Here is a 22,295-nt window from a genome sequence, read left to right on the forward strand (position 1 = left end):
CCTTGCTTTTGGCGAAGCTCTGCAAATTTGAGATGGACTGTTCCAGAATTGTGCCCTGTCGGTTGCACTTTCTGAACATAGTCCCATCATTCCAGCTACGCTGACTAAAGTAACAGGAACTCCATCCAAAGTCCTTGCAAGATGTGCCTTATCAGATTATGCAGGAAATTTAAATAATGCACAGCAAGTACACATGAAAAATGTATGTCAGCGGTTGCGCACCTTGTTGATCCTTGCTGATGCAGGTTGTTGTGGGTTTTGCTCCACATATTATATCCAATTTAAATGGGTATTTGCTTAGTGCCATATGCCATCATTCCATCTCAGCTATGTTTGCAATCTAGATCAGTTAAGACACCATAAAAAGAAGAAGACGGATCTACCTTGAGCAGCGTAGACTTATGGGAGAGAGTGGAACACTTCAGAACTATGAAGATAGTCAGTGGAGTCAACTCTTATATTTTTCTAAGAAATGTATGCCTTTATTACTTCAAGTATTTGTGAACCCCCTTTATCGCAAATAAAACTACCCTCTACAAAATGCACAGTAGTGCTGCTGTATTCTAATTATTGGCACAAACATCTGATGCAGACAGTGATCACCACCAACATTTCTGGGACCTGAAGTGCTTGATCACTGCGCACTATTGGCTCCCATCTTTGGAACAGTTCCACTTTATTCCCTATAAAAAATAAGTCACCAATAATATGATTTCGGAAACAATGACATACTTCATGGTAATTTTAAACACCAGGATCTGCTTTCCTTTATTCGTGGAGACATGGTAAACGTTTATGCAGCAAGAAATGACTGCCAGGAACTCCTGTTCCTTCCTCGCGAAACCCTGCTGCAAACACAGGCCTGAAAAAACAAAAATGAAATATTTTCTTTGGATATTACTCCATGGACATGTCGGCAAATGCTGCTTTTACTGTGACCATCCGTGAAAAAATGTGTGATTAATGGAGTCATCATGAAAGGCACAGAAGTAAAAGAAGGAAGAGAGGTAAACATTCCTCAAGAGTCTTTTGCTGGTTTAGAAACCACTGGAGTACATCAGAACCCTACACATGCTCTTGGACACGCCTCGTGTTACCGTGGCACATCAGAGAGGTTAGTGTCTGCAGTGTCTAAAGTATTTTGGTTAAAGTTTGTTTTTTTATGAGAGTCTTCAGTAAGCAGTCTGTCTCCATTTTCAATACTGCCAATTTCCTCGTTGTTTCGCTTTCTCTTCTGTATCAGGCAGCTTTCTCCTTCACTCAACTTCCCCTCTGGCAGGCCCAGGGTCCTAAGGCACACAATTGCTGCAGCCTGTTCGGCAAGCTTCTTGGATTTGTCCCTGCAGATATAAATATTTTTTAGATTACGTCACAACCGGAAGTAAATCAAAATAATTCAACACCATAGCTTTCCAAAACTTTAGCTGAAATGTCTGATCCACCATTTCTACATGGCTGAATAAATCTGAATGTAATTTCTTATGAGTTTATGACCCCAAGACAGTTAATTGGTGAATGCGTCCCAATAAACAGTGCTTCAAAGGGAACAGAAGAAGGGGTGCACACGTCTACTATCCAACAGATGCCTATACATAGATTTCTTGTTTCAGAGGCTACCATAAAATGAAGTAAACAAAATGCACGCAACGAAAGCTGTAGGAATGTCCACCTGCCCCAGATTTAGCCCCAGATTATTTTCTGCTTCAGGACCCTTGTGCCTTACCCTCCGCTGAGGACTAAAGAAAGCTGAACAGGCCTCAGCCACTATACGCGTTCTGTAAAAATAAAACACTACCCTTCATCTCTAGTGCAGCCCTTGATAATTGCAGACTGATCTAAAGTGACACTTTGATGTGTGAAATACAAGAGCAGTCATGTAAGGCAGCTTGAGACATACAGGCTACCATAATGTATAGTAACTTGTATAACCAGGAAGTGCTTAAGAAAATATGAGAAATAACATTCACAGAACAGAAGTGTGTCTCTGTGGCACAGAATACCTCACTCTGCCTTAATGTTCTGTCAGAGGTTAAGAGTTGAATGTAACCCTAAAATCATACCCTTATTGAAAGGTTGCAGCAATTAAAGTTATTCTCAGCACATTATAAGTTCTCACTAAAACGAGCACATTTGAAGATGGATTTGAAATATCCCTTTTAGTTTTTAAAATATGTGAGTTTGATTAATCCATAATTTTCACAACCACAAATGAATCATATGGGTGTATGAATACCTTGGTGTAGGAAGGTAGGATGCTTCTGCATGGTTACCCCCACTTTTTGTCTGGTGTGGCTCCGTGTTCTGACTTGTCTGACTGGGATCCTGCTAATCAGGACCCCCTTCTCTGTGCTTCTTCCCTAAATTGGACATGGCAAGTACTTAGGTACCCCCTAGATTGGCTACTGATGTATCCTTGCAAGTCCCTTGTATATGGTACTAAGGTACCCAGGGCATAGGTACACCAGGGGTCTCCCCTGGGATGAAGCACCACTAACGATAGACATGTTACCTTATATCTGAGGTCACTGCGCTTAAAACCTATAAGTCACCCCTAAGGCAGGCCTTACAAATCTGAAGGCAGGGTGCTCGGTTCTAAGTGTGAGGGTGCCCTTGCATGAGCAGGACACCCCTCAACCTTCGGAGTCCATTCTCCCTGGTTGAAAGTGTATCAGCCATTACGATATAACGAGTGGCCGTGCGTCATTTCACGATGTCTATCGCTAAACTGGCTGTAAAGATCTGTTGGCTCCCGCTCTGGCACGAAACTGGACAAATAACATAGGAGTATGCTTCCTCTGTCCAGCTCCTACTCTGGGAGGGACCCCTGAATCGTCCCAACCCTTTTCTTAGGGTACTTAAGGGCTTTCCTGTGGGTGGGTCCCTAGATTCAGATCCGAAACCACTTCAACTTCAACCATCTGGGCACTCTGGACTTCGCTTTGGAAACCGAGACTGCAACTGGGAAGACTCCTGCTGCTCCTGGCCTCATCGTCCTGCCAGTCTTCTGCAACGTCTGTGCCCGTGCTCCATACACGTTCTTCACCAGGCCTGTGCACAACAAAGACACCCGAAGGAATCTCCCTTGGAGTGAAGGAGTCACTCCCCTGCATCTGCAGGCACCGCAACAAAGCAGAACGGTCTGCTGATCCTGGGCTCCCTCGAGGTCTACACAGTCTTCTCACTGAGTTTGAGGCCAGTATCCCTCGTCAGAACCGCTGGAACAGAACCCCTGTGCACCACATTAACTTGCGGTTGCTAAGGCTTGTTGACTGTCCTCCAGAGATCCTCAGGCTCCAAGAAGCTCCAGCCTCACGCATCTCCTACAGCCAAGAACTTTGCCTTCATCGCATCCTCTGCACCGTGGGCCTTTATCATTTGGTGAGCTGCTCGAGGTCCTCTAACGACTTCTGTGCCTTTGGCCCATGGGTCCTCTTGAGGGTTGCCTTTGGCTCCAGTGGGCTACCCGGCTTGCTCAGGGCCTGCTCTGACTTGTCTGTTCGTGGTGAGCCACTTGGACGTTGCTGGTACTGACACTGCACCTTTTTCGACGACTACATTGGTTGCTGTTGCCAAGGCTTGTTGGTGCCCCAGCTGGACACCGACCCCCTGGCTCTCGACATGGGACAGCTCCTGAACAGCTCCTGGTCTTCCACAGCATTGCTTGGTCCGCAAAGCTGCAACTTCAAGGGCACCATCAACTCTACTGCATCTACAAACATCGGTGGGCATTCATCTTCCGTGCTTCCTGGTCACTCCTGAGTGACATAGACTATGTCCCCTCTGCTTGCAGGTACCTCTCATCTTGAATTCACCTTTAGGTTTCACCAGACTACTTTACCCTCTTCACCAGCGGCATCTTTCTTGAAGTCCTCCATTGTGGTCTACGGCGGTTTCCGACATCAATTTGCGCCTATGCACCCGGCTTCCCTGCTGTAGGTATCCTGGTTCCTGGGGTATCCACGGGTGGGGTGACTCTCCAATCTTTCATCTTCCACAGGGTTTCTTCAGGGTCCTCTGGAAATGATCCTTCTACAGAACTGCAACCGCAACTTCCCCATTGACTTGTGTTGATCACACGGTCGTGTTCACGCTCTGCACACAGGTTCCTGGGTACTTACCTTAGGTGGTTCCTTGGGTCCCCAACACTTCTACGTCTTGTGGGTCCAATCTCAACTTAGGTCGTGGTTCGCATTCCACTATTTTAGTATATGGTTTGGTCTCCCCCTGGAGACCACTAGGCATTTGTGCAACTTACTTGTCTACTTCCAAAGTATTTGTGTGTATTGTGGTTATATCTCTGGGTAGAAGATATTGGAATGAGTTAGTGACTGTTTATAATAAATACTTATATTTATAACTACACTGTGTGTTTTTTTTTTTTAATTAACTTATACCATACGATTAAGTACTGGTAAAACAAACTGCTTTACACTCCTTCTGGACTAAGCCTGAAGGCTGCTCTCCACAGCTACCACTTAGAGAGCTTTCTAAGGTCGTCTACGACCACTAAAATCACCATAAGGGTTGTCTGGATTAGTGAAGGGTGCTTCACCTTAATAAGTGTGCACCATATACTAAGCAGCCAGCCTCCCACACTTGGGATGGTGGTTACACTAACTAATTAGCAAAGGCCAAAAATTCTGCTGACAGACAAACCAATTTAATAGTTTTACGGTCTAGCTGGACGAAGGGCAGCCCTATCACTGAACTCTTGAAGGCTGCCTCTTGACAAAATAAGCAATAGGAAATGCCTTTCTTCTTTTGAAAAGCTAATTTAGTGCCTGTGTTGGAATGAAGAGAGGGTCTGGATTGGAAGACAGTTATTTTCCAGAAAGAACACAATCCACACCTTTTCTTTTTTCCAGAATCCCCAGTGAGGATTTACTGGCCTGAAATCAAGAACTCACTTAACTTTGGTTACATGATACTGCATGAAAAGTAAAATGGGAGAGTTCAGTTTCGGAACAGGACTTACCTTAAGTACCCCTGCTTAACCATCTTTCTGGGAGTTCAATGCTCGAAGCGGACAAGCACATAAATATTGATTTACTCCTTAACTGTGGAGGAAACAACTAAGAAGCTGCCTAAAACTTCCACTTGAATCTTTTTGTTGAAAAGGAGCGTTCCAGGGGTATAACTAGTAAACATTACTGACCTGTCATTCATTTACGCACTATTAGGCCTCAGACGACTTCCCTGTTAGGGACTTGTCACCTGAAAGCTAAGCTGGGAAAGGGTCTTTTGTGCAGAGGGTGTGTTTAGATGTTGAATAATCCCAGTGAAATGCAGCTGCTGGAACTCTGAGCAGACTGAAATCAGTTGTTTGAGATAAAATGGCCTGTTAGGGACTGCTGGGTCCTAGTTTGACCTGAATTCTTGAGGCTAGGAATGTTTGGAATTGGAGAAGCCATTGCAACAGAGGGAGACTCCATCCATTGGGAGGAATCCCATGTAACATGTGTGCTGGATGAATAGCAGACTTTGTTCCAAGTGGAGGGATTGCACAAACCTCTTTTCTCCAAAATGGCTGGATCACTAGGAGCCGATCCTAGAGTACCAGCCTTTCTATTGATATCTCCTCCAACAAGGCTTTTATTTTTACTTTTGGACATTTTTGTTCTCGAATTCATCTATTGGTGGCATAATTGTTTAAGGGCTATTTATCCTTCCAAGAACTAATTCGTTTTCTCCATTTACCCATACTGTTTTTCTTAATTTTCTTCAACATTTTTCTTACTTGTTTTTTACTATTAATTTTGATTTCAAACATTTCTATTAAAGACACTCAATACATCCAGAGAAATTACATCTTCGAGTCACTGTACAAAGACAACAAATCAGTGTTAAATATAGTACAAGAAAGGAAACTGCTTCACAAATAACGTGTAAAAACATTTCAAAAACAATCCTTGGGTTCAGATCACAGTGGGTTAAGTTGTTTGCTCAGGCCCGATATGGCCAAAACGAGGCATATTAAAGGACTCATTCTAAGAAACAAAAACATCCAACTCCCCACTAGACATACTAGGTATATAATGGCCAAAATACTACATCCCAAAAATACAGCCATTTCAAAGTATCAGCAGGTTTCAAGCTAACATTTTATGCTAAACCAAAATGAATGTTCTTTCTTAGTTGATATCACATTGGCTGTGGTGTCCTTGTCCCTTGCATTATGGAGCCTTGGGGTAGTCTACTGGAGCAGGATGGGAAAATGCAAGTACCTACCCGCCCACCTTGATAAAAAGCTTAGTGGTAAACAGCAAAGAGGCCTGAAGACCACTGGCTATGAACCCTTTCTAGTTCTCTGCAGATGTTCCCTCTTTAAATGAGTGGTATGGCTAAGGTTAGGATAAAGGTAGATTTTAGTTCTCTGGAAGACCAAATCAGGCCTCTTGGCAAATGCTCTAGATATTACCTTAAATTGTTCTAGGCTACAACCATCACCCGGAGTGACTATATCAAAGTGCTAGGAGTATGAGGGCCCAAAACATATTTCTCTACTACTAGAAAATGGCTTTCCCTTTACATATTGACACAAAATATTGCATACACAACAACGTTTCACAATTGGCATTCTGGACTTGTACATGCAGATTTTAAGCATATTCCCACATGACTTTGCATGGCATCACTTGTACTAGGATTGGAAAAACAACATGACTTGCTGATATTGTCACTCTACTAGACCAAAGCTATTCACACACAGTTCGAGGTGTTGTTTTACTTCACATGTACAGGGTCTGACTGTGCTGCCTCTCTTAACTACTCACTTAATACAACCGCTCCTAATGACTTTCTAGATTTACCCTTGTTTCTCCAAACATAAGAACACAGTTGTCGTGTCTCCATGGTGTGGACCTACTGCTATAAAATGATTAGAGCCCACGGTTAAAACATGCAACTTAAAAACATTTTGCTTTTTTAAACTTTTTGTTGTTGTCTAGCCAAAGCCCTTGTCAGCACTTTGACCAAAGCAATTTGTCAAAGTGTAGTTTATCAGTTCGGTACTTCAATTTTGCTCATACAGATATACAAGTCCATGCATTTTAGCAGAAAAAGAAATTGCTAGCTAGACAGATGTGGTGAGGCGATTATCAGGCAATCCAAACGAGTAACACATGCTCTAGCTTTCGCTGTAGTGAGCACATGCATAGTCGTGCTGTTGTTGCACAGAAAGTCACATACCATATTGTGGATTTGTATTTCTTCTCAGCTACGGTCACTGTTGAATTGAAACATCTAATCTGTGGCCTTTCAACCTAGAAAAAAGACGCTGAGTGTTATTAGCGCACTTTACATGGAACATGAGTAATGACATACAACAAACAAGTTTAACTATGAGCAACAAAACCATGAGGATGCATGGGAATACTATTATTAGAGCTGTTGATATCTATTTCTGATGAGTCTAATGCTTCCTCCCACCCATACAACAGTGTCTGGAGTTTAAAAGAGGTGTGAGCGAGACAAATGACTTTTGAGAACATTTCTGAAAGAGACGGTGCCTTTCAGCGTCCTCACATTTTGGGGCGAGAGTGCCACAGCATGGTAGCTACACCTGGCAAGAGTTTTTCATGGCAAAGCCTACTTTAAATGTTGGTGTCTCATGAAGGTGAGTGTCCCCCCTCCTTTAACCTTGTGATTCTTCAGAAGAAAGTCAAGAGATTGGACAGGTATGGGGGGTTCTTCAGGTGAATGGCTAGGCAGGGCATCCAACATACTTCAAATTTCAGCCCTGCGTGTAAGGGTAACCAATGAAGATCTTTCGGTATGGGTGTTATGTGGTTGAATTTTCCCTTTGATGATACCAGTTTAGCTGTGGAGTGAAGTACTGCTTTTAGTGGTGGAATGGTAGCTTGAGGTGTTCCTGCAAGCATGGTGTTACTTTAGTCAAGTCGAGAGATCACTAGTCCACTATCTGCTGGTTTCAGTTGTTGTTGAGTGAGGTAGTTCTTAAATTTGTGAGGGAGTACCGGAAGTAATTTGCTGATTTTGTTAACACATGAGGAGAGGGATAAGCAGTTCTCTAGAAAGAAGCCTCGCAAATTTAATTCAGGTGACGGGTTTGTAGAGAAACCATTGAACTTCAGTTCAGCCAGTACCAACGGCTCAAATTTGCGATGGTATATTGGAGATACCAGGAGGATTTGGTCTTTTGCAGGTTTTACATCAGCAAATTTTCAGACAAGCATTATTGTATTTTTATGAAACAGGATCATAGTTTTTGGATATGTTCTGCAGATGATGCCTTTATGTACAGTTGCATAAGAAAATCTGACTATTGATCCATCTTTCCTTTTGAATTAACCAGATATAAGCTGATTGGTTCCACAAATAGGTTGAAAAGTATTGGAACACGAAAAAAAAATGTTTGGTGCATCCCATACGATAAAGGATGCTTCAGATATGCTTTACTACTGAATTTTGAGCAGTGATGATGTGAACAAATGTAGCCACCTGATTTAAGCACATTCTGTATTCCAGTCCACTTAGCAGCCTGTTGGGGTTAACTCACCTTGCTACAGTGAGATAGTCCAGTACACAAATGGAGTAACATGTTTATTGATCTAAGGTATAATAGTATCTGATGCCCTGGTACTACACTGGTAAACAACATAGTTTCAACACACTGTACATCATTTTATTTTGTGATGTAGCTATGTGTGCCCTAAGTGGCTTAGGGTATGTCCAGACGTGGGTCCCGTGCTCACTGTGCCACTGGATTTAAGCTAGCCTGGCTGATGAGGGGTGATGCCCCGAAACTCGTCCCAGAATACTTGTTTACGGTCCAGAGAGGACCTGGCTTGGCAGTTCGGGCTGGATGGTTCCCATGAGGAACAGGGTCAAGACTGATTTGCATAAGGCTGGGTCCAAACTGGGGTGGCGTGGAAAGCAAAAGAACGATGGATTAAACCCAGATCTTTGTGACTGGGGGTGAATGTTTGCATTGTTCAACATTCCGTCATCATTTGTTCCTTTTGCTCATGATGGTAAATGGGCAGACTAGGAGGGTTTGGAGGCTGCGTCTGCAGAGGTGGTGGGAGGAGGGGGTGGTGGACTGACCTGACCGCTGGCCACCCGACCCACGGGGCCGGTAGGAACCACGTCCACGCAGTGGCTGGAAAGCTTTTGCTCGGCGGTGGCTGGGCAAGGAAGGGCTTGGCTGTATGCCCTTTCCGTAGCCACAAAAGGAATGAAAGGCGGATTGAGGGTGTCGAGGGGCCTTAGAAAGGCTCAAGGACCTGACTGTAGCCCTGCTCTCCATAAACCGCTACAGTGCCGAATCCACCTTGTCTCCGAAGAGACGGGCGTCATCAAAGAGTATTTTCATGAGTGATGTCGGGACATCCTCAGAAAAGCTAGTAGTCCCCAGCCAGGTGTGGTGTCGTAGGGTCACTGCTGACAAAGCCGCGCTGCCTAGTAAGCCGGTGGTGTCTAGTTCACAGAGAAAGGTGAACTTAGCTGCATCCGTCCCATCGGCAAAAGCCTAGGAGAGCACAGCTTGGGCTTTCTCTCGGACTGTTGGCAGCACCTGCGCAACCGTATTTCACAGAGGGAGGTAGTAGCGTCCCAAAAGGCAAGAAATGTTCATGGACCGCAATGCCAGGCTGGTGGAAGAAAACTTCTTCTTGCCTAAGTTGTCCAGCCTCCTGGATTCCAGATCGGGCGGGGCGCTTGGGAATGCACCAGGATTTACGTGGGTGTCAAGGCCTGGACCACCAAGTTCTCCAGAGTGGGGTATTGGGTGGGGAAGTGTGGGTCCTCTGGAGCCAGGCGGTGGAGTCGGGAAATCGTCCTGTTCACAGGAGCCCCTGTGCTGGACTTGGAGCAAGTCCCAAGCAGGACATTAGTAAGTACCTCATTGAAAGGGAGAAGTGGTTTTGAGGGGGACACTCCTGGCTGAAGCACTTCCATTAAGACATTAGCCTTGCCTGCCCACCCAGGGCAAATTAAGGTCCAGGACCTCACTGCCGTCTGCACCATCATCATCATCTTCATCATCATCATCATCAAATAACTTTATTTCTCTGCGACCTCACGTCTTAGCAAGGATCCTCTAGCCTCAGCGGAGTCATAGTTCTTTGTCTTATAATATTGTGGGATATGCTTAGCCTATTGTTGTCTTACTGTCCTGTTTGAAATGCTGTTGTTCATCATAGGCGCCTCTGCCCGACTGGTAGAACATCATGAGACCTGTATGCCGATACGACGGGTGGGAACGGATGAGCAAGATCCCTGGCCCGGCCCACGTTCTGTGTGCTTTAATGTGATACTTACTGCTTTTGTGTGGCTGTTGATAGTGTTGGCGACCTTCCCCCAAAGGCGTTGACACTGGTTGAATGTGAAGCATGTTCACTTTGTTTTCACGGTTTGGTCGAACGATGTTTGGGCGTTGGACCCAGTATTGGGATATTGTTGAGTCCGTTGTAACTATGCCGCATGGTCTGGGGGTTGGGGGGTGGTTGGGTGTTTGTGGGTGAGTGGGGTTGGTAATCCGGGGGGGTTTCTCATTCCTTTTTGATGATGCCTGCTGTTAATTCTTATAAATTTGTCTCGTGGAACGTTCGAGGGATGGGTTCTATGGCTAAACGATATAGAATAGCTGCGCAATTACATCGCTGTAAGGCACACATAATTTGCTTTCAAGAGACACATTTGATGCCCACTGAGACTACGAAACTACAAAGGAGATGGCGGGGTCAATTTTATGCAACGTCGTATTCGGCCTTTTCTAGAGGGGCTGCCATCTGGATCCAGGCGGGCATCCCCTTCTCCCTTAATGAGAGCAATATAGACGATCAGGGCCGGTTTGTCCTTCTGCTGGGGACGTTGGATGGTAGACAGGTAGTGCTGGGGTCCCTCTATGCACCAAATACGGATCAAGAGGCATTCTTTACACGGGTCTCCCGGGCACTTGCTTGCTGGTCCCATTTTCCGTGGCTTTTGGGTGGTGACTTAAATGTGGTGTTTGACATTAGTCTGGATCGTTCCCATCCCCCTTTATTTAACACTGCAGCGAGGGCGCAGGCCGTGACCATAACACGTTGGGCACAAGGCTGGAATTTATTAGACATCTGGAGGGCGTTGCACGTGAACATGAGGGAATATTCATTTTACTCTTACCCCCATAAACTGCACACACGTCTGGATTACTTTCTTTGCTCCCCAGATTTATCCTCTTCTATCAAACATTGTGAGTATCTGGGCAAGACTATATCTGACCATAATCCCATAGAATTACTGTTGACTTGGGGCCGTTCCCCTGCTTCAATTCCAACGTGGAGAATGCAGCCTGTACAATTGGAAGACCAGGTATATCGGGCCGCACTGACTACAGCTATTGATACATATTTTGTGGAGAATGAGGGTACTGCCTCGTCCAGATTTATTGAGTGGGAGGCCTTCAAAGTAACTGTACGTGGGGTTGCCATGGGGACTTTGGCTGGAACGGAGGGAAACGATTAGGGACATCACTGACCTAGAAGGGGATTTGCAGGCCCTGGAGGTAGCGGCTCGGAGGAGTGTAGACGGCGCAGAGCCACTACAGTCCGCCAGGATTAAGTATGCAGAGTTGCTGGAGCGCTTATGTCTGATAGATTTTAATAGCATCTAATAATTTGGGAACGTGTTTTCGCTCCCATGCCGGAAGCACTGCTGTTGCATCGCAAAGATTATGCCACAATTAATTCCATTAAATCGTTTTATTCAAGGTATTCCAAACTTTTAATTTGCCTTTTCAGTTCGTTTTGTCACATGTAATCCATTTTATGTATAAAAATCTGATGCAGTAGGTATGCCCATCCAGGCCTTTTCGCTAAAGCAGGACATATACATATTTCATCCTCAGTAGTGTATCATTCCCAATGCATTTCGGGCTGCTTCATCGCCCTTCGTCAGGGGTTCACTACAAATATAAACAGAGAATTTAGACAGTATATTTAGAATTTAAAAACATAATGCATTTTAAACTAGTGAATGCTCATTATATATGCATTTTAAATGCCTCGAACGGCGTTCTCCCTCTCATAACAACCAACATCAGACCAAGATGCAATATCAACCAGTCATTCTCAGTCTGATTGTTACTATATTGCTCCGCCCACCCTTACGATGTTTACTATTACGCCCGTCATCTGATGTACTGTGAAACATTAAAAATAAAATGCAGATGTTAAATGAAATTTCGGATGTTAAAATCCATATTCAGAACAAGCATGTAGTCACTTTGTTCGCGTTATGCTTGTAAAATTCAAATCAATACGTCCGTCACGTTGATAATCGCGGGAGCAATTCAAACAAGCTCCCCCTTGATGATCGTAAGGGTGGGCGGAGCAATATAGTAACAATCGGATGTGGGTTTGGAGAACAACGATGGCCTTAATGGTATGGAGCTTGGGTACAACACAGTGGAGGATTATGGGCTCTGTAGTTTCTGATTTTGTTGATGAGAGGGAGGGGTCTGACGAGTTTAAAAAGGGCAACAGGTGAGAGTGAGTTGATAGGCGTTTTTTTGGAAAAGGAGTAATGAGATCAGGAATGGACATGTATCACAGGTACGAGAGTGCTTCCACGAGGTTTGGTTTAATGAGTAGGGGTTAATTTGAACATTGAGGCAAAGGGGTGACATTCCTATATGGTGTATAAACATGGGACTGAGAATGACTGGTTGATATTGCATCCTGGTCTGATGTTGGTTGTTATGAGAGGGAGAACGCCGTTCGAGGCATTTAAAATGCATATATAATGAACATTCACTAGTTTAAAATGCAATTTGTTTTTAAACTCTAAATATACTGTCTAAATTCGCTGTTTATATTTGTAGTGAACCCCTGACGAAGGGCGATGAAGCAGCCCGAAATGCATTGGGAATGATACACTACTGAGGATGAAATATGTATATGTCCTGCTTTAGCGAAAAGGCCTGGATGGGCATACCTACTGCATCAGATTTTTATACATAAAATGGATTACATGTGACAAAACGAACTGAAAAGGCAAATGAAAAGTTTGGAATACCTTGAATAAAACGATTTAATGGAATTAATTGTGGCATAATCTTTGCGATGCAACAGCAGTGCTTCCGGCATGGGAGCGAAAACACGTTCCCAAATTATTAGATGCTATTTTTACCCACGTGGCCGTAGGGCGGACCGCGTTACCAGGATGCACGCACTAAATGAGTATACAGATGAAACATTGACGAACAGGAGTGCACTTCAACTCACTACTTTTGCACTGCGTACACACTCCGAGGCGGATAGAGCGGGTACACTCTTGGCGAGACTAATCCAACTCACGGTGAGTCCTACCCCCATTTTAGCTGCGAATACAATGAATACCGAATTAGTTACATCTCAGAGTGAGATCAATGCTGCGTTTCAGGAGTATTATGCTCGTTTGTATATCGCCCCATGTTTAGATGTCTCGGCTCCCACACTTTCCTTCTTGTCCGAGGTCCAGCTTCCCACAGTTTCTGACTCATTTGCCAAAGACTTGGCTGCTCCGATTACTGCCACGGAGATCCGGGTGGCGATAAAGGTGTTGGCCCGTAACAAGACGCCGGGCTCCGACGGCCTCCCTGTGGAGTTTTATTCCACTTTTGCTGTTAAGTTGGTCCCCAGGTTGTTGCAACTTTATACTACTTCCTTGGAGGACGGGGTCCTGCCCCCTACTACCAGGGAGGCGATAGTCACGTCCTTATTAAAACCGGATAAGGCACCAACTGATCTTCTATCTTATCGGCCGCTTTCTATTCTGAACACAAAATATAAGATACTCAGTAAGGTCTTGGTGTCGTGGCTCCTTCCATTCCTTTCTCGCTTGATCCATACGGACCAATGTGGATTTATACCCCAACGCAGTACTTCTCTGAATATCCGCCGGCTCTATGCCCTAATACATGCAGCGTCCGCCATGTCCCAGCTTGCTGGTTGCTTATATTTAGACGTGCGCCAAACTTTTGATACTTTGAGCTGGCCGTATATGTTAGCTGTGTTGTCTAAATTTGGTCTGCCCCAGTCCTATTGTGCGTGGATTAAATTGTTGTATACTTGTCCAACGGCGCGCGATAGGACCATCTCTCCCTCCTATACAATATCCCGGGTACGCGCCAGGGCTGCCCCTTATCCCCCATGCTTTTTGTACTGGCCCTCGAACCACTTGCGCAGTTTCTGCGTCAGATTATGCTGCCTTACGGCATCCCCTTGCGTGGGGTGATACATTCAGTATCAATTTACGCAGATGACATGCTGTTATATTTTCGAGATTTGGATGCTGATAAACGCATGATAGCTGCTGCCTTTTCTAGATTCGGGGAGATTTCTGGCCTGTGTCTTAACGCCTCTAAATCGGTCGCTTTTGTCTTCTATAATACCTGTGATTCTCCCACTCTACAATTTGGCCTGATGTACTTCCGAGTTGAGCCTGTCACTTTTAAGTATTTGGGGATTAATGTCTATAGAACAAATGCCGATACTATAGATGGTAATGTAGTTCGCACCGTTGGTTCGCTGCGCTCCCAGATTGCCTTTTGGACTTCGTTGCCATTGACAGTGGTGGGCTGCGTAGCTGTGTCAAAAATGGTTATGCTACCCCGCCTCCTTTATTACTTTGTTAACTTGCTGGTGGTCATTTCGGCCTGGATTTTTAAACTTCTTGATACACTATTGTCATCTTTGATATGGGGGACGGGCAGTCACCGGTTGGCACTGTCTAAACTGCAGCTACCTAGTGCAGCGGGGGGCATGGGGGCACTTGATTTTAAAACGTATTGTGTAGTGGGACAGTTACAGTGGATGGCATATTGGTTGGCGTGTAAGAATTAATTTTAAATAGAGTACTCCCTGGAATTTTTGAAATGTGGAATTCTTCAATCACAGCTCTGTCCGGGGGCACAAAACCTGCGTGATCCTCCTTACTTGCTGCACGTTGCATTACATTATTGGCAACAGGTGAAAAGACTGGCTAGGATGCCATTTCCATACGCCCCGAATATCCCCCTTTGTGGACTGCCTACTAGGCGTGGGATACTTTTGATGAATCAAATTCAGGGGTGGACACGAGAGGGTGTACAGACGGTCGGGGATTTATTTTTATAGGGCCAATTGATGCCGCATGCTGAGTTTGCACGTACTTACTCAGTGCCTGAAACCTTGTTTCTCACGCATGCTGCAGTAGTGCGCTTCACTCGCACTTATTGGCATGCAGATCAAACAGAACCCCCAACTTTCCAATTGCTGAAATCGCTACAAATTATGGGTCACGGCCGACACTTGGTGCGCTGGCTCTATCGAGGCTTGAGGGAACATTTACATGCTTCATTATTGCATCTTAGGCAGAAGTGGGACTTGATATTAGGGCGGGAATTAGAAGATGGAGAGTGGGCTCAAATGCTAGAACATCCCCGGCGAGTCTCTCGGAATTGTCGTCTCAAAACGATTCAATTATTTACATTACATAAAGCCTACCTTGCCCCGGCAACAATACGAAAGATGTTTCCTACTGCGTCCTCGGCATGTCCGCGGTGTAAGACGCCGGACGCTGATTTCCTTCATATGATGTGGTATTGTCCGGTGCTGCGGGGATTTTCGTCAGAGGTTGTACGGGAGTTGGCGGTATTAACGGAGCGAACACAATGGGACATGATTGAGGCCTGCCTTCTGGGACTTTTCCCTCTCCCTAAGAAGGCAAAATTGCTGCGCAGATTTTGCGGGTTTGGCTTTGATGTTAGATAATTGCATGATAACGCAGCGCTGGAAGTCCACTCTAGCGCCTCGTGCAGGCACTTGGCGCAAAGAGGTGGGCAGATGGGCGGTTGCTGAGAGGGAGGCTTTGCAGCACGAAGAGTACAGGGGACTGCGGAAGCGGATGATTTCTTTGGACTGGGCACACCTGGTGGAACAATTTAAGGCTGTCGAGGGTGAGGAGCCTGTAGAATCACAGAGTGGTGTGGGTGAAAATGGTACAGTTGTCTGACTGCTAACGATATAATGCCTGTACACGCTCTGCCCGGGCGCCTCCCGTTCCTTTCCCTTATTTCCGGCTCTGCTCCTTTTATTCCCCCCCCTTTTTTCTTCTCTCCCCTTCGGGGGGGCCTCCCCCTTGTTTCCCCTCCCCTCCCCCCCTCCTTGCACACCTTTCCCGGAGGACCTCAGGCCTGATACGCATTGGACGCAGAAACATCAGTGTGGTGTATTGTCTCCGGCGGCGGTTAAGTTACTTGTTTAAGTTTGGATATGGTTTGGGGTGGGATGGTATGGGGTACTGCAACTGATCGCACATATTAAGGTCGATATTCGATTTATGACTATATAGTTTGTACACTCATGATGCAAATATTGTTGTACTTCATGTAGAGTGTCTCCACTCCACGTAGGCTTTGCCTAAGTATGCAGACAAGATTTATGCCGACTTGTTATTTTGAAATGTACGCCAATGCTTATCATCGATTGTGTGCACCTGTATGTTACGTGCAGTACTCAATAAAAATATTTTCAACAAAAAAAAAATCAAATATCTTTATGTCGCCTTACAGTAAAGAGTGCATGAAAGTACAGATAAAATGTCATTACATATGATACAAGGAACCGTGATTTAAAAAAGTGATTATAATACAAAACAGCCAATGCACATTTAAGCTTAAAAATGTCATATTAAGAACTGAAAAATAACAGTCTGCATCTAGTGTCTAATCAAACAATCATTATAAAAATACTATCAGATATGTACTATGAAGCTTTTCGAGATCTTATAGCTGCCAATAAAAATGATGACACAGCTAAACACACAAATGCGGTTTCTAATTAATAAAATGTGGGAAGTGCAAGTGCAGAAGAACGAAGATAAAATTTAGTTAAAAGTGGCACAATAAAATTCTCTCTCTAGTGTGGAAAATGGACAATAAAAGAGAAAATGCTCAGTGGATTGAATTGCCTTACCATTACAAGGTCAAGGAGGTAAATTATTTATAGAAAAAACATTATTCGGGTGGCCCAACATTAACTGAATATAATTTAATCTAAATCTAATCAAGATATGACGATGCTGTATAGTCTCTATAAACACGAGGTAAGAACTATGGTCTAAAGGAATGTGAGGTAGTCTGTCATAGATCCTAACAGATTGTTTGCATCTGTATCTTTCCCATCTTTCTACTACTGCTTTCTTTATAAAAACATATTTTAAACTTGCTTTAGGGAATTTGGCATATGGATGGTGTGTCATATAAGTATGCAAGCCCCAAGTAGGCAAGAGTTTAACGAAAATATGAAAGCCAAGGGATTTTGTGGGCAAGATCTAAGTTCATAATATCTCTTAGGATCTTCTGATTTAAATCAAACAAGCTTCTTTTCCAGACTGAGAGCCATAGAGTAAGAGGGGCCGATTTGATAGCATCAGTGATAAAAGGCAGACTTAGTTCCTTGTGAGCAATAACATTATTCCCTGCTAAAGGGAGTGAGAGCAATCTTTTAACAAATTTGTCCTCTATGATTTGAAGTGCCCTCACCTCCGATATTCCTCATATAGCCGCTCCGTATGTGGCAATTGATACAGTTTTGGCCAGATAGATTTTGGACATTGCCCTTAATGGTTTACATCCTAATTTCTTAGAGAACCTGAAGATGGCAGCAATACTTTGGCCATAAGATTTGATCGCGTCTGCAACATCTCCTTCCAGTTCTGCTTGTCATCAAAAACAACCCCTAAATAATTAAAACAATGAACTTGCTCTATTTTGTCCCCAGGCTAAACTGCTTCTTCTTTGGACTTCCCAATGCCATGATATGGGTTTTTGCTTTATTAACATTTAGGTCCAATTTATTCATAAAAACAGAGTAATGTACAATCAAATTTTGAAGAGCCAGAGGTGTCCTTGCCAACAAAACAGCATCATCTGCATAAAGCAGAATTGGAAGGGGAGGCGTCAGAACATGGGGAGTATCTTTCGCGCTGTTACACAAAGCAGTAGTCAATTAATTAGTATAAAGGGCAAACAGAAATGGTGCCAGGACGCACCCTTGTCTGACACCCCTTTCAATCTTGAAGGAATTAGTGCATTCGCCATGCCTCCCATACCGAACCATGGCGGTAGCGTCCATATATAAACCCCTAATGAACACTAGAATTGCCTCGTTTACTCCCATTTCCTTCAAAATGAGCCAAAGTTTACTATGCACAACACAATCAAAGGCCTTAGAAAGGTCCACAAAGGCCATATATATATAGTGCCCTTTTTTGCCACAGTATACTTTCCTATCATCAAAGACAAATTAAAACACTGGTCAATGGTTCTCCTGCCCTTCCTGAAACCATACAGTACATCCGTGAGGATCTTGTTTTCCTCCGCCCAAGCTTCCAATGTATTTAATAATAGTCTACCCATAAGCTTGGACGTACTGTCAAGTAAAGATATAGGTCGGTAATTAGCAGGGGAGGAGGAATCCCCTTTCTTGAAGATTGGGATGATAACAGATTGTTTCCAGGAGGGCAGGGGATCAGACTGTGTGATTACAGTAAAAACCCCATTTAACAGAGGAGCCCAAAAAGGGGTTATTCGATATGAATATGTCCATAGGGACCCTGTCAGGCCCTGGCGCTTTCATAGATGGCAATTGAGTTAATGCCACTATAATATCTTCAAGCTCAAATGAAAGATAGAATAGCAGCTTTTTAGGTGGACAGCTATCTGGCAAGTTCGAAACGTCCGAAAGTTTAAAGATTTCCTGGAAGTACCTTAACGAGGAGTCTTCGTCAATATGCATGTCCGTAGAGGGACCACCACGATCGTTTAAAAAAGGAGTGTTAATCACCTTCCAAAATGGGTTATTATCGCGAAGTGCAGAAGCTCGTTTTAAATTGTCCCAGGCCTCAGATTTAAGCTGCTTTAACCTAGAAACTCTCGCAGATTTATAAGCATCCCTCAAAGTACAGATAAGACCTCTATCTCTTGGTATAGTTTTATGGGCTAACCGTAGTTTGTTTTAGGCTGTGACACAGGACTTATCAAACCAACAATGCTGTGGGATGGCTCTTACCGACAGTGGGATCGTCAGTTGTAACTTCATATTAATTAAAAGATTACTAAACGCCTCCACTACCTGGGTTTAACCTGCCAAGGGGTCCAAGCAGAGAGTAATAGCCTCTTGATTTGCCAAGAGAAGATCCGCAAAAAACGTAATATCATCGACTCTGTGCCATTTTAGAGCAAAGCCATTTTTACTGGCTAGGATAGGTTCGGGGAGTCTAGTGCCATTACGTGATTTTGGATCACGCCAACATAGGGCACAGGAAAGTATGGCATGATCACTAAGGGCTGTGAATTGTGGCTCTAATTCTATAAAGCGTATTTCAAGGGTGTCTGTGGCAATAATATAGTCGATTGTGGAGGAATACTCTGCTCTATAGAATGTGGGGAACAGATGCCCCGTAATTGAATCTAACTCATTACGGACCTCCAGTTGCCATTTAATCAAGATGTTATTTATGACATCACCCTGTATATCATGATGAAAATGTATAATGGAATCTTCTCTAAAATCCACTATCCCACATGTTTCCTTATTGTTTTTTGGACACGGCTTTAAATTAAAGTCTCCGAGCCAGATGAGTTTTAAAGTGTTAGGATGGGACTCCACTAGATCTTCTAGTAGCTTGTCTAAATGTTTAGGGACCACATCAGGGTTTAGAAAATTATTATTATAATAATTCACCAGCAAAAGATCCCAGGAGTCATAACGTTTAATTACTAAAATATGAAAATAGGGTGATATATTTATAAAATGTAAAATATTGAATACGACCGAATTAGAAATCAGTTTGAGCAAACCACCCCCCCCTATGTCTCCCCCCTGTGGCGGGTATCGCTAATGGTTGGAACGAGCGATATCCATTAATGGAGATTGATTTAGTCTCCCAGGTTTCTTGAACGCAGATAATGTGAAAGTTAGTAATGGTAGAAAGCCATTCTGCGTTTTCTCACTTGCTATTGTAGCCTGCTATATTCCAGGACAGGAGTGTGTAAGATAAGGAGTTTGTATCATAATGAATACCTTGGGGCACTAGGTGAGGTAAAACTGTGGGATCATGGCTCTGACTAAAGTGTGGATCAAGTGCCCCCTGAAGTGACAAACAATCAACATTTACAGCGCCCACATTTTCCCGTTCCTCAGGTGGCATGTGGGATGACTGATTAACAGGTACGAGTCAATCACAGGAATCCAAACCTGATAGGGGGGCAAACCTGTTATAAGAGAGATAATCTGAATGATTTATGTGATTCGACAAAGAGGAATTATCGCGAACAGGGATAACCATCCTGCTAGTAGGGACCGACCCACATTGCAAACTCTGTGGATTGTAGAAAAAATCCAGGGGTACAAAGGAGATTTTAGTAGGCAGCTTGTGAGCCGGCAATGGTTGAAAAAGTAAGTCTCTTACAATAAATGAATTATCAAAATTTAGCACAATAGAGTCACCCTCAAAGGCCTTTGTAGTAGGACCGATCCATGGTGTTCTTCTCACCATTGATAAGTCACTCTGTATTAGGTGTCCCGATCATGTGTGAATAGAGAGCCAATGTCGAGACTTGTCCATTCGTTGTAAAGTAGATTCTCTTTGGGGACACCTGTAATTGTTTCTTTCCAGCCGCACTGCCGCCATTGCCTCATTCTGGGAACACGAGATCCAGGTTCCCTAGCGCCAGGAGGCGCCTTAAAACCCAGCGAGGACTCCCGCAGCACGGTTCGCGTGTGGGCCAAGGGTGGGTCCGTCTGCGCCCATCCGCAGCAGGACAAGGCTTAGCTGGGCTTCCTCTCTTGGCCCTACGGAAGCGGTAAAGAACCGAACAGGATTTTACAGACAACGAAGAGTTGATAACAGGGAGTGACATTCTGGTTTCACGTCCTTTACCTCAGGAGGTGGTGTTTCTCTGCTGGTGTGCGGCGAGGTCCCGACAGTCTGCTACGCTTCACCGCTGATCGGGGCTTGGAGACTACAACTCCCATCAGCCCTAGCGGCGGACCCGGAAGCCGCCGGACCTTCTTTCGCGCCTGGAGGCGCTTAAATCTCACCTGTGCCACCGCACCGCGGGTCCGCGCGCGGGTTGGCGCCGGGAGAAGCCCGGGACAAGGGCGGGACCGTCTGTGGCCGTCCGTGGATGGACGAGGCTGGGCTGGGCCATTCTTCTGTTCAGTGAGTACATCCTGTGAACCCTCGGAGGACTTATTGTATGACATTTGACATTCGTGCTACCTTGCTACCATTTTTGGGAACGTACTTGCTTTGTGAGAAATGTCTGGGATGGGGAAACGTGCCGCGGTCCCTTCAACAGTGTCTGGCACCATGGACCAATTTATTACTCGAGCCGTCTCGGTACTTGAGCATGAAATTGCCATTACCGAAAGACGTCTTTCCATTGACCCCAAGCTTGCCAGACGTTCCTCCCTGGGCCCGCTAGCTCTTGCTAAGTCACCAATCAAACATAGAGACCACACACGGGGGGTTGTTCCTTCCCACACAGAGTTTGAAATATCACGCAATTTGCCATCATCTTCCGGGAGGTTATCACAATCTCCAGATATGACAGACCCGGTTCCAGTAGTGGAACCTGTGGTAACACCCAAGTCTAAAGCCACTCGACCCCAGACCAGGGCAGGGGGCAAACCCTCTAGACCAGCGCATCACAAAAGGAAAAGGGTTGGGGTAATTGATGGCGCCAGGCAGGCGAAAATATCCAAACCAACTAATAACACGTCACCTCTTGACTTTTTCAGTTCTCCAGCCTGCCCAACATTAGTCGATGCAAGTACACCCACTTCCTCCTTGCCTAATGGCAATGACATGATTTCCCAGTTAGAACACACTGTTCGCTCCTTAATTTTACCATTATTAGAAAGGATCATAACAGTTGTAGAAAAAGTTGACAAACTAGAACAAACTATTTTGGACAATTTTTGTTCACTAAAGAATGTCGTTAAGCTAGCTACCAGGGATATTGGCAAAAGTAATTGCCTTCATGGCATAAATTCTATGACCCCCACGCTGCTTTTAACGGACAAACCCCCCCGCCTTTACTGACGCAAGCACAGGCCCAGGTACAGCCTTGCCTTCACAACCTCCAAATACGCGTCAGTCGTTAGGGCGGTAGGGGGTGCCAGATATCCATCAGCCATTTGGGTGGGAGGGATGTACAAGCAAAGCATCTTCGGTTATTAACCCCAAGAAATCTGTGGGCGCGAAAACAGCTAATGAGATAGCCACCCCAGACACTGTGCCTAGAACATCCCCAATACAAA

The 22,295-nt window shown here is 44.6% G+C and overlaps 1 protein-coding gene across 2 annotated transcripts in view; it reads right to left on the reverse strand.

Moving 5' to 3' along the window:
- Positions 1-739: 739 nt before the first annotated feature.
- The window catches only part of DUS2 (dihydrouridine synthase 2), a 571,780-nt gene continuing 550,224 nt past the window's right edge, over positions 740-22,295 (reverse strand). For both annotated transcript variants that reach the window (XM_085639553.1, XM_085639554.1), the window contains exons 15-16: positions 7,189-7,262; positions 740-1,340 (exon numbers count right to left, since the gene is read on the reverse strand). In XM_085639553.1, the coding sequence (XP_085495679.1) occupies positions 1,094-1,340; positions 7,189-7,262 (321 nt within the window). In that variant the 3' untranslated portion in view covers positions 740-1,093. The remainder of the gene's footprint in view (positions 1,341-7,188; positions 7,263-22,295) is intronic.

Source organism: Triturus cristatus, chromosome 12, assembly GCF_964204655.1.
Source record: "Triturus cristatus chromosome 12, aTriCri1.1, whole genome shotgun sequence".
In the NCBI taxonomy this organism is placed as follows: domain Eukaryota; kingdom Metazoa; phylum Chordata; class Amphibia; order Caudata; family Salamandridae; genus Triturus; species Triturus cristatus.